This window comes from Lacerta agilis, chromosome 2 (assembly GCF_009819535.1).
Source record: "Lacerta agilis isolate rLacAgi1 chromosome 2, rLacAgi1.pri, whole genome shotgun sequence".
Classification (NCBI taxonomy): Eukaryota; Metazoa; Chordata; class Lepidosauria; order Squamata; family Lacertidae; genus Lacerta; species Lacerta agilis.
Window position 1 is genome coordinate 87,012,595 of NC_046313.1, and position 13,098 is coordinate 87,025,692.

Sequence of the window (13,098 nt, forward strand, 5' to 3'; positions counted from 1 at the left end):
CAGCAAAGAATTTAACAAAGCTCATTACATATATAATTCTGCTTGCACCACTCCCACAGCCTGACTGCAAATGGCACCAGGGATGGCACAATGAGGCAAAACACTGGTATGAGCCCTGCCAGACTCCTTATATGCTGTTGCTCCATCCACAAATCATTCTTACGAAATCACCCTTTGGCATCCATAACTCATGCTGAATAGGCACTCGTGTCAATGGAAAGGCATGTCAGCATAGGGACACCCCTTTCTTCACTTCTGAGTTGTAGTTCTAACATAGGAATTACAAGCTTCATTTACTGAAAGGGTATGAACAATGTGCTACCTGGGGGAACCTTTGGCTATTGGCATCACTCCCAACATCTGAGACGTTCACATTGTCCGTACCTAACTAGCATTGCAGATGTGTAGAGTCCAGCCTGGGTTTAACACGTATGCATGTGCCCTGGATACTGCTCAAATATATTTCCCATGCATAAGTGCCTCAGGTGAGTGGAACAAGGATGCTGTCAAACTACTGTATACCTCATTTTAGCAATACTAAATTCTTCAGTATCTGTTATAGGATTCCAGCAGAGTGATATACTGATATATTGGGGAGGTATTCTACTAAGCATCCTATCAGTGCAAATGGACTCCCCACTCCTTCCTCTGCATGTCCCGCACCCTCTCCAAATCTGCTCCAGGGGGTTGGGGCAGCTTTAAGAGGCACACAGGTGGGGTGGAGGAGAGCTGGAGAACATTCCATTGCACTAGAAAAGAAGCCTTGCACTGATGGAATGATTTCCTTGGTTCTACATTGGATTCCAGCTACTGATTCAGAGAAGAAGGGATATCATTACATTTATTGGCTTCTCCAGCTATATGCCTCCATGGAATAAAGAGGGCACTCCAGGCTTGTTGGTGACAATGGCATCCAGAAGGACACCACATGAAATTATTTAAGTGATCAGCTAAGCAATATAAAAGGAAGCCAGGCAGAACCTGCAAATCACCCACCAACCATATACAGAAACCAGCAGCTGCCTGATGTTGTTGTTGTTGTTGTTCAGTCGTTCAGTCATGTCCGACTCTTCGTGACCCCATGGACCAGAGCATGCCAGGCACGCCTATCCTTCACTGCCTCCCGCAGTTTGGCCAAACTCATGTCAGTAGCTTCGAGAACACTGTCCAACCATCTCATCCTCTGTCGTCCCCTTCTCCTTGTGCCCTCCATCTTTCCCAACATCAGGGTCTTTTCCAGGGAGTCTTCTCTTCTCATGAGGTGGCCAAAGTACTGGAGCCTCAACTTCAGGATCTGTCCTTCTAGTGAGCACTCAGGGCTGATTTCTTTGAGAATGGATAGGTTTGATCTTCTCGCAGTCCATGGGACTCTCAAGAGTCTCCTCCAGCACCATAATTCAAAAGCATCAATTCTTCGGCGATCAGCCTTCTTTATGGTCCAGCTCTCACTTCCGTACATTACTACTGGGAAAACCATAGCTTTAACTATACTGTTGTTACAATATTTCTCTTGCTTATTAATTTTCTTAATTAAGCAGAGACAAAATTTGGCTTCATGTAATATCCACAAAACAAGCAGTTGTCTGAACAAAGGAGCCACTGAGGAAGGAAAGATGGGGCAGGGAAGTGTGTGAGTCAGAGGGCAACAAATTCATGATTTGACCATATGTGGCAACTTGAACCAATATATTAAAAATAAATGTTAAAATAAATCTTTAAGCTACAGCTTGACACTACATTGTGACTGGTTTCCCCTTTTAAAAAAGGAAAGGATAACAGAGGCTTCTGTGTTTGTGGAAAATCCAGAGCCAGGTTTGTGGACAACGTTTCCCTAAAGTGTTTTTGCTAACATAGGTCCTGCGGGCTGGCCTTGCATAGTGACTTTGCAATGCTATACTGCAGCCAATTTTGTGCCCTCCAGATGCTCTTGGACTCCAACTCTCATCATCCCTGACCATTGGCCATGCAGTAACAGTCCAACAATATCTGGAGGGCACAATATTGCCTCCTCCTGTTATATAGACTAATAGATCAATCACAAAGTGCAGAGGAATGAGTGGACACTGTGATATTGGCAACAAGAACAACACTTAGACAACATCTTGCGTGTTCAGGCTTTTTGTGCAACATCTACTGAAAATTTACTTTATTTTATGTGGTAATGGCTGTAAACCTTGGGGTATGTTTTTTTGTTTTGCTTTTTGGTACCCACCTCCTTATTTTATTTCATATATTCTACTGGATTTAATAATAATAATAATAATAATAATAATAATAATAATAATAATAATAATAATAGAATTGTCATCATCAGATTTTACCAGAAACCTTGCATAGTTCCAATAATGGTTTCAGGTTCTGTAATTGTTTGTCTTTTGTTACTTCATTATATTGCAAAGCACAATCTAGAAGAGGGTAATCAGAACATATTACTGAATAACAGTGCTTTAGTTCTTCCCCTTAATGGTATCATTTCATAAAAAAGGGCCAGCAGTTTTTAATCAGGTTTCAGGCTTTCCTCAATGAAATTGGCTTTGCTTTGGATTGTTTCATTTCTAATGTCACTTATCTTCCATTTTACCTGAAATTACCTGTATAATAGTTTATTTTAACAGCTCCAAAGCCAAACAATTCTTGGATGCCCATGGTTCCTCTGATTCCTCAGTATCAAGCAATTGTAGCAAACAGGAATCTGTTGAGCTGGAAACTAGAACTGAAGTTGTGCGGGTTTCCCTTCAAGGTGAAACAACTTTCACAGAGGGACCTGAGCAGCAGTGTTGTCCCAGTGATGAAGCAAGGTAAGGCAGTTGCCTCAAGCTGCAGGCTAGGAGAAGCAGCTGATTCGTCTCTCTTGCTTATTGCCCTCCTCCTCCTCTGGTGCCTGCCCATTGTGTGCCTGCATGTTCAGTGCCACCACCCCAGCTGTCTCCCTTTCAGTCAGTTTGAATATTTGCATGCCCTTTCAACCCTCACCACCGTGAAGTGTATCCCATCAAATCCAATCAACAGCCTTCTCTGGTCAGGACAATGGAAGACATTCCTCTAACTAGCTTAGCTCCTGCCTTGGCAGCAGCCAATGAAAAGTGGGCTGTGTTGAGAATAATGATAGCAGACCTCCATTAACTATTGCCAAAATGCAATGCAAACCTTCACCTCTGCAGGTTCAAGTCATAAGCATCCCTATTCTATGCCTATTCTCTTTCTCTTGCTTATAATTTTCAAATAATTGAAAACAAGTCATTCTAAACCATGTGACAATCATTCTGTATAAGGTGGACAACAATTGTCGCCTATATCTCCCCATCCCAAAGAAGAAGAAGAAGAAGAAGAGTTTGGATTTGATATCCCGCTTTTTACTACCCGAAGGAGTCTCAAAGCGGCTAACATTCTCCTTTCCCTTCCTCCCCCACAACAAACACTCTGTGAGGTGAGTGGGGCTGAGAGACTTCAGAGAAGTGTGACTAGCCCAAGGTCACCCAGCAGCTGCTTGTGGAGGAGTGCAGACACGAACCCGGTTCCCCAGATTACGAGTCTGCCGCTCCTAACCACTACACCAAACTGGCTCTCTGTGAAAATGTGAAAATGTTCAGCCTGTGTACTGATTGAATAACTTAGTGGTTTATGTATCTTGCAATTTCTTTTCCACAAATTGCTCAGTAATTTTCCAAGGCTTTGTGGGGTTATTGGTTTCTTAATCAGCTCTCATCTCAATTAAAATTAAATCAATGCAACACAGTCTACAGACAAAATGGCAACTTACCGGTATATCAATACAGCTTTTTTTATTTATTTTTTAAAAACACACTTTTAAAATACTAATACTAATAATAATAATAATAATACACATGTGAGCATTGAGTATGCCCAATCCTCTAACTGAACATGTGTTAGTGACCAGATGTTGCTTGAGATTTTCAACTGGTCCAGAGTGTTATTAGGCTTACCAGACCTCCAGGTCTGACCTGAAGTATCCAGGTTTGCCTAGCCTCCTCCAGCTGGGAGGTGGAGGGCTTGAATGTCCAGGTGGGTGAGAGTTCTTTTAATAATAACAAAAAAGAATTTATGAAGAAGTCTGTGCATGAAGCTTTCAAGTTTCAGCCTGGCAGGAGCTGGCTGCAAATTATAGCATAGACAACTTTGCAGGAGGGGTCTGCCCTCCTCTGCTCCCCCACCCAATTAATCTCAGTCTTCAGATCATTTTGAGCAGAATGTTTACATCAAGTATTTTCTTTCTTTATTATTTGCCAAGTTTTAGCTTAGGGTTGCTATAATTCAAAAAGTAAAAACCAGTTGTTGAGCTTATTTTTTATTATTATTTTTTTACAAAATGTTGATGCTAAAAAACCAGCAATTTTTCGATTGACTTGCCCAAGATCCGGGACAAAGTGCCACCTTTTGGAAATTCCCCCCTATGAAATCCTGGTAATGTCCAGAAAAATCCGGACGTACAGCAGCCCTATTTTAGCTGAACATCTTTTACAAATCTGCTTGCAATAGCTTAGATCTTGACTATCAAACAACTCTGATTGTAAAAAGTCTACATTTAATGAATTTTCATAGTAACTGAGCTCTTGGTGAATTCTGCCTTGATTTTGCACCTCTGGTCCGGCAAGGCTAAATGTCAAAGCATCAAGTTACCAGACCAAAAGGCCTTGCAGTTTAGCTACTTTGCAAGTGAATTGCAAAGCAACTGAATTCTGCAAAGGTTCTTGGAATTTGCCACTTCAGACAGCAGACAAGCAATCACACAACTGTATATTATCTATAAATATGTTTTGATGGACAGATTGATAGATAGGTAGATAATCACTCTATATAGGTACATAGTACACTAGAGTCCATGGAGAATAGTTCTACCTAGTATTTTCTGCTAGCATTTTCTGCTAGTGTACCAGTTTTGTATGGGAGGGAATTTTCCTATGGGAAAGAATTCAACCATATAATCCCCCTCCTTCAGTCTGAAGTGGTCCAGGAACAATTGTGTATCAACATCTATTGTTCATGTAATGCACAGAAATTTTAATACACAAAACTGATGCAGCTCACAAACACTTCCCCTGTTAGTTTGAGTTGCACATTCTGTTCTATGTGTTCTATTATTTTCTATATTTTCTTGCTAATCCACAAACCCGTTATGTGTAAACAAGTTAATTTCTCCAGTCATCCTTACTTTATATCCTCATCGTAGGCAAATACAATGATAGCCCTGGCTCTGGGAGTATCTAGGAGCAGCTTGATAATTTTATCAAATTCGTAGGTCTTGTCTTTGCGATCCTGGGGGATTTTCAATGACTGAGCAATGCAGAGGTTACCTGTTAATAGAAAAAAAGAAGACAAGATGCTAAAATCTGTAAATTAGTGCAAGAAGGAATACTGGGGGGAAATAGTGGTTAGATGAAGACTTCATTTGTCCAGTGTGGTCCAGTGAATATGGTTTTAACTCTGGGGAAAATGGATCCAAATTTTCCACTCAGCCATGAAGATATCTGGATGCTCATATGCAAGTAATCAGATCAGCCTAACCTACCTCAGAAGTTCTCAGCTAGTCCAACCTGGTACTGTGAAGATTAATAATTCAGGAATATTAGGGTACCCTATAAATAAACAAGGCAGTATAAATGATTGAAAGTGGAGGAAAAGGAAGAAAAATGCAGATAAATCTGAAAATCTGAATCCAGAATTAGATTTCCATTAAATTTCCCAAACCTTATTGAGTCTGAGCCCAAATGAGGCTTCCCAAAATCTGGACTGCCCTCCAAGTATGTAGAAGCATTGCTTGGACTTTGGTTTTTCACCTAAAATACTGGCGCAGAATGAGTCCATCCCTGCTACCCTCACATAATAATTGAGAGGGGTGTGAATCCAAGGCCTGTAAAGAGAGATTGATCTATGCACTGCAGGCAGGGTGCCTTTGGAGAGGACTCAGCAAAACAAAGCAAAAGACATAGCAGGTTCTGTGGTGCGGCCATCCCACATAAGGCTTTGGCAAGTTGTACGCAGATGGAACTGTAACCACAATTTCACCTTTGGCTGGATTTCACTATAGATTAAGAAAGGTTTCTTGAGAGGAGATAACAACATGAGAAGGAATGTGCTTGTCAACAGATGAGGGAGAGGGAGAGGGAGAGAGAGAGGGGGAGAGAGAGAGAGAGAGAGAGAGAGAGAGAGAGAGAGAGTTGGCATGATGCTGTAAAGAAAGGTAAAGTTAAAGATGATTCAAAAGAAAAAGAAAAAACACCACCTCATGCATGGAGTTTGTTTTCAATTCTGCATTGTGATCACTATTGAACTTTGGAGTGGTATACTTATTTTCTGCTACTGCAAACCTTTCATTTAAGGGGATGGCAGGAAAAAAAGCACATGAGCACTGGTGGTGGTAGGTAATAAGATCTGATGCCCATTCCTCACACTGCTTTGTAAACTCAGATAATGTTAATACCTAGTTTTGGGGTTCTGAGGTAATGGTGGGTGTGAGACGGTCGATGCGTATGTGCCCTCAGGCTCACTCTGATCAACAACAGATTGTTCTGAATTCTTAAATGTTCAGTGAAGCCGCAGATTGTCCAACTAAGACAAAGGGCAGCCAAGTTCAAATCTCCACTAACTGAGAAGCTTCCTAAGTGACGTTGGGGCAGCCACTGCCTCACAGGATGGTTTTGAGGCTGAAGTAAGAGGGTAGTGAATCATGTATGTTGGCCTAACCTTGAAGAAAAGCTGAGATGCAAAACTCAATCAATCAATCAATCAATCAATCGGAGATGTCTTTGGTCTTAACTGTTACAAAACAAATTTTGTCTCATGAACATCAACTAACTACAGGTGGGTAGCCGTGTTGGTCTGCCATAGTCAAAACAAAATCGAAAATTCTTTCTAGTAGCACCTTAGAGACCAACTGAGTTTGTTCCTGGTATGAGCTTTCGTGTGCATGCACACGAAAGCTCATACCAGGAACAAACTCAGTTGGTCTCTAAGGTGCTACTAGAAAGAATTTTCGATTTTGTATCAACTAACTAATTTAAAATCTAATATATGCTTTATGTTTCCAGGGTGTGTGTGTGTGTGTGTGTGTGTGTGTGTCAGAATTGCACAGACATAAGCACGGTGCACAAATTATGCATTCCTCCTCCAGAAAACCTGTTCTTTATTTTGATAGAAGATGGCATCTGATAAACTTTCCTACTATTCTCCCCTCCCCTGTTTGTTTCCAACACTAGGTCAGAACCTGCTCTAATGGCCTGTCCACTGCAACCAGGACACATTTGGACATTAACCTTAAGCTTATTAATAGCACAGCAAACATGCGAGGTACGGTCATGTGGAGCCTCCGCTCAACAGGGATGGTGTTAAAGCATTGGAATGATACATAAAGGGAAGGGTGGGGAGTGAAAATCCATTTCCCCAAACAATATTGTGAAAATTGCCTGACTTTATAGTTACTACTTTCCCCTGCGGCTCGAGTCTCTTTGGCAGACAGACCCAATTGCTTCTGAATTGTCCAAGTCATTTAAATTCCCAGCACTATCTGTCCCTGGCTGTACTCACAGGTAGCACAGAGACACTAAAACATTTAGCCTGAAATATTCCCAAAGAACAGCCTGCTAGACAAAACATAAAACCAAAGTGAGACTTTCCTCACACTATCTTTCAGGAGAAGAAGGAGGTTCTATTACTGAGTGCAGTTCGGGACAGCTACCATTATTCAGGGCAGTCAATTCAGCACAGAGTACAAGAGGCCAACTTGCCATCTTAGTATAAAAAAAATGTTTTCTAATTGCTGTGCAAACACATCTACTACTATACATAAAATGTAAACTTAAATATAAACCAGTGGTAAGCCATTTTTTGTTTAAATATAAGCAATATATAAATTGTATGAATAAATAAATGCCACACAATTTGTATGCAAATGGTCATATTGCTTACCGTGTAGGTACAGTAAACCATTTCAAATTCTAATTAAAGATATATAAGTTCTATTCCCATAGATCTCATCTCATGGTTGCTTAAAGTGCTTTGGGCTTTAATGTGCAACAGATATTTACTACTAAGGGTATTAAGTTATATGACATTTTTAAATGCTAGGCTACTGATATTCACGATTCCGCCTTAGGCACTGCAGAGAAAACAATCACGACACAAGGAATCACATTTCCAAAGGTCTAATTTCCAGCTTCACAATTGGTTCCTTCTCTATGCTTTCCAGATCTTTTCAGTTTCATCAGAGGAAACCAATCTATGCTGTCACATCTCATAACAACTGTAGTGTCCTCCAGCAGATGTCACTATGGCACAGTTTGTCATTATTTAAGGCTAAGATATAGGCATCTGATCATTTATGATAGTGCTTCTTAAAGAACAATGTATAATAATAAATAATAATAATAATAATAATAATAATAATAATAATAATAATATCCTCCATCAGGTTTGCTGCCAGTCCTGCCAATATGATGGCTGGTGGAAGCTCAGGCTCGATGACCTGGGTCTGCGCTAAGAGACAGCCAAGGTGGTGACTCTACCCTGGATCTGGATAGATGCTGCTCTGGATCTAAATGTGCTAGGTTTAGAATGTCACATATATATTTCTTTGTTTGTTTGACTTTGACTGAGAAGACAAAATAAATGACTGGAGCCTACTCCCTGGGATCATCCGTCCAAAAGCAAGCAAGCAACAACAGACTACTGTTGCAGTCAACTGATAAAGAAGTGGGAGAGATAAAGTTTGTTTTTCTTTGGACGCAGCACTGCTTTTGCTCCATGGGCCTGGGAACAGGGCTTTGCTATGGATGAATGGACTGAGCTGGAGTGAGAGCCAACTTGTGGAGAAAGAATGAGAGGGAGACAGTCGGGTTATGCTGACTTAAGTACCCAACCCTGGCTCAGCCCAATACACACTAGCATAACTTCCGCATCCCAGCTCAGCCAGCCGGGTCAAGCAAGTCAAGTCCTTTAAAATGGGTATTCTGTGGAAGTGGCTAGGGAAGGACCAGGCAAGGGAGACAGACCTGTGTTGGGTCCTAACTCCTTCAGCTCTGTCACATGACCTGGCAACCTGTAGAACTTACATCAGTTTAAAAAAGGAGTGGTGTAAGTTAAACTATTTTAAAGGCTTCTTTTTCCCTCTGCCGGGTTGAGTCTCAGCTCAATTGGCAGTAGCACCGCTCCTGAATGAAGTCTGGGTCTGGCATACTTTATACCAGTGTGTGTGTGTGTGTGTGTGTGTGTGTGTGTTATTGTTTGTTTGTATTTTGGTTGTTATTATCTTATGTAGTTTGTACTTTTAGACCATAAACCTCACTATGATCTTCAGATGAAAGACACTATATAAATTTAATAAATAATTACACTGGATTCCCATATTTAGGATTGCTCTCTTATTCTTGAACTGCTTTCCTAGCCCTGCTGAATTCTAGGATGTACTTCTCAGCCAGATAAGTGAGGCACTAGGCTTTGGGAAGGAGGTGTGAGGCTCTGGCAGTGTCCTAGAGCCCTCCTGCCTTCTTCCCAAAGTGCAGAATTTACTAGGCTTTGGGGAGGAGGCAGGAAGATGTCCCCTTGGCCCCTGTGTACCTCTGGAGGAAAGCTGAATAGGACTGGCTAAAGATCTTAGACCAACCCTAGCCAAAAAAGTCAGATGAAATTCTACTTTTAAAAAAGGAAAACTAGATTATATATATATAAAAAGCCATCTGAAGCACACAGGAGGTGGTGGTTTTTTTTTTCCTCCTGAGAAAGCTCAACACACCTTAGAATGGCTATGTAACATAATCAAATGAGCTCATGTAATTTGTAAATGTATCCCCAACTGAAACCTGTCGTCTAACAGAAGAGTTTATGTTGTGTTGCATATATACGGCTTATATGTGTTCTTGCCTATGTGGATCAAATAAAAATGGGGTAGAAATATGCCTAGCTCACCAATTACATTTGTGCATGCGCACACACAAATGTATATGCAATCAAGTGTCTTGAACTATTAATCACGGATTCAGGGAGCAAAAGCCACTTGGCTGTCAATCAAGTAGCAGTTTATCCACCCAGAAACAGAATTTCTTCTCAGAAAATCCAGTACGTTACCGTTCTGCAGAGGAAACATCTTGAATACTCCTTTAAAATATTTGCTTTGATAAATAATGCCTTATGTATAACGAACTCCTGTGCATTCACCTCTCCATACTCAATATCTCACCTTTATGTCATACAGGTTTCTAACAGACCAATATACCTTGCATCTAAAATAAGAGATGCCCTCTAGATATTCTCATGAAACCCAAATCAGCATCTCTTAAAGGGCTTGTGTCTATAGGCTGTTCAGGCCCTACAATGAATACTTTATGAAATCTGACAAGGTCAAAAATCCAAGGCTGCATGGGTTTAGGCCATGTTAGCTTAACAGCTGTCAGTTACTCCCTACAGCAAGTTGTTTTCAAGATGGCTGCTCCAATATGTAGAGCAAGAAATGAGTAAAGGATAGCCAGGATAAAAAGTTCTAGCTTACTTTTTAAAAAAGAAGTCAATCTTCTTCACACTGTGCCATATCATAAACTCCCATTTAATCTCTTCTTTATGTCAAAAGCCGATTGCCATTTTGCATAAGGACAGGGTTCCTCCCTCTTATACATATACTTTGGCTCACAGGACTAGCATAACAATTATTTGGTTCCTAGCTATCATCAAATTGTAAGAGATAAGAATGGCAAATGTGGTCATATTCACAAGTGGTATCTGAATAATGTGTTGCAGTGTAGTGCTCCTGTTCAGGCTTCCAGTCAGCTAACCAAACCCTTTTTCCAATATATTCCCAGTATACTCCTATGGATTTCGATCACCAATCACAGAAATCAATCAGTATTCTTCCAAGTCTGCTGATACCTCCCTCATGTGCATGGATTATGTCATTTTGGCTACATAAAGCCTAATACAACAGTGGCATTCCTTGGGGTTATGAAGATGAATTAGTTAAGAATCATGCTGTAATAAACATATGAAGTGTGGGTTTATACGACTGTTTCCTAATAAATATGGATGCAATATGCACTTGAAGCATAATTTGTTTTAGTTTTTTTTGCAGAGAATTTCTGTGTGGAATGAGAATTAAGATTCCTTTGGAACTTGTCCATATGGAATTTTTTTTTTACTGAATAATTTTAAATGTTTCTCTGTTTATTGGTTGGTTTTATATATTTTCCCCACAGCAAACCTAATCTAAAGCAAAATTAAACAGAAGCCATAGTGTGTAAATTGGCAGAGAAACGAAAAATGTCTAGCACAGATGAGTTAATTAAGAACTTTATTCTATTAAAGTTGTCACTGTAATTTTGGTGCATTTTTAATGCAGTTCCCTGGTGCAATTTTATCACCTCAAAGACTCACTTTTATTATGACAGTTAAATCAAGCTTCTTTAATCTACCAAAATCAGGCAGTCGCTGGAAGACTAAATTGAATGCTAAGAATGGTGTAAATGATAATTAGGAAGAGATGGAAAAGATAGAATAGTTTTTCTTGATGGATTGATTCTTATCTAAAAATAGGTAATTACAGAGCCTCATAACTTGTTAACTTCCACAATGTCCAATGTAATGAATTCTCAATTGTTAATTTTGCAAGAATTGGTCCTGTGGAGGAGCAAAATTATTTGTGTATGCATAAATGACACATAACCAACCACATCACATCTTTTCTCTGGTTAGAATTCACAAGAATCTGAGCATTAACCATTACACTTTTTGTCATATTAGAAATTAAATAAATAGATATATGAAGGGTTCCAGGTATTTGTTTTCAACCCCTAAACTAAAATGGCTATGTTAAGAAATCAAACCTGGGGATTACCTAATAGATCGCTACCCATCTAATATAACTTCCAGAAATTTTTTTGGGGGTACTAAGATTGGTCATGGCCTCACAAGTGAATTGGTCATAGATCCTAAAGGGGAGGAGATACTAGATGTGAACCATGGGTCTGATCCTAATGAGGATGAGTCGGAACCCAGTCCAATGAGAAAAACTACTTGCAGGACTTGAAACTCAACCACCTGTGTGCCCTTAAACATGCGTCCAGATCCCCTATGGCCTGTTCCCTACAAATGATGGAGGCCATGCTCGGTTCTAAACATCGTTGGAGCAAGTGATCAATGTCAGCACTGTCAGACTTCTGGCAACTTCTGTCCAGGTGAAAATTGTTTTCTGACTTTCTGTTCCTCAATTCCAGTTGCTTTCTTGTTTGCTATGAGTTTCCCGCACATCTAGCTGACCAGATAACAGGGATGCTCCCACAGAAACCTCACCTTGCCCTGTGTGCCCCCCCCCCCGCCTCAAGAGGCCAAAATAGGACAGATGGCAGGCTCAAATTGGGGTCAGAGAATGTGCACAACAAATTATCTGCTTAGGATAACTGTGCCTCCTGTTAATTATTTTGAGGAAGACCCTGGAATGATAAAAAACCATGGGCTTGTACAAACTGAGCAGTTTATCTGATTACCCAGTTTACTGTCTTGCAAAAGTTATTTGTGAAGTGCTATCGCCTAGGAGAATCTCCCATTCTTTACATCTTCTTTACCTTATCCTTTTAGCTTAGGTCATTGCACACCTCAGACTTTTAGTTATGGTTTCTGGAAGGCCACAAATGAACTGTGATTAGGCTCCCATTCCACAGATACTAGACAGACAGTGGCACACATTGTTCCTGAATGAAGGCATAGGGTGAGATTCAACTAACGAGCCCTCCTAAAAGAAGCCAATACAAAAAAAAATGCTAGTGCAGTGGGGCTTTCTCCCCTCTGCTCCCCCATGCACCCACAAAAAATTTGGGGGGGGGGACAGAAGAACCCACAGAACAGCCCAGTGGGAAAGCAGGAGAGGGTCCTCCTATCTGGCAAGCTGAAAAGCTTGCATGACAGAAAGACTGCACTGGTAGTACATCGCCTTGCTTCCTTACATTTGCAAAACACAGAGCTACAAAAGAGGTTTGCCAAAGTGATGTTTGGTATAGTGGGACGCTAAAATGATAAGCAAAATAGAAGCAAAGAATACTTGTGATATGTCCTTTATCTGGAGAGAGAGAGAGAGAGAGAGGAGAGAGAGAGAGAGAGAGAGAG

At 40.5% G+C, this 13,098-nt stretch overlaps 1 protein-coding gene across 3 annotated transcripts in view; it reads right to left on the reverse strand.

The window, feature by feature from the left end:
* Window positions 1–13,098, reverse strand: part of GRM7 (glutamate metabotropic receptor 7) — a 391,610-nt gene that overhangs the window by 179,484 nt on the left and 199,028 nt on the right. For all 3 annotated transcript variants that reach the window (XM_033141172.1, XM_033141171.1, XM_033141169.1), the window contains exon 3: window positions 5,171–5,312. In XM_033141172.1, the coding sequence (XP_032997063.1) occupies window positions 5,171–5,312 (142 nt within the window). The remainder of the gene's footprint in view (window positions 1–5,170; window positions 5,313–13,098) is intronic.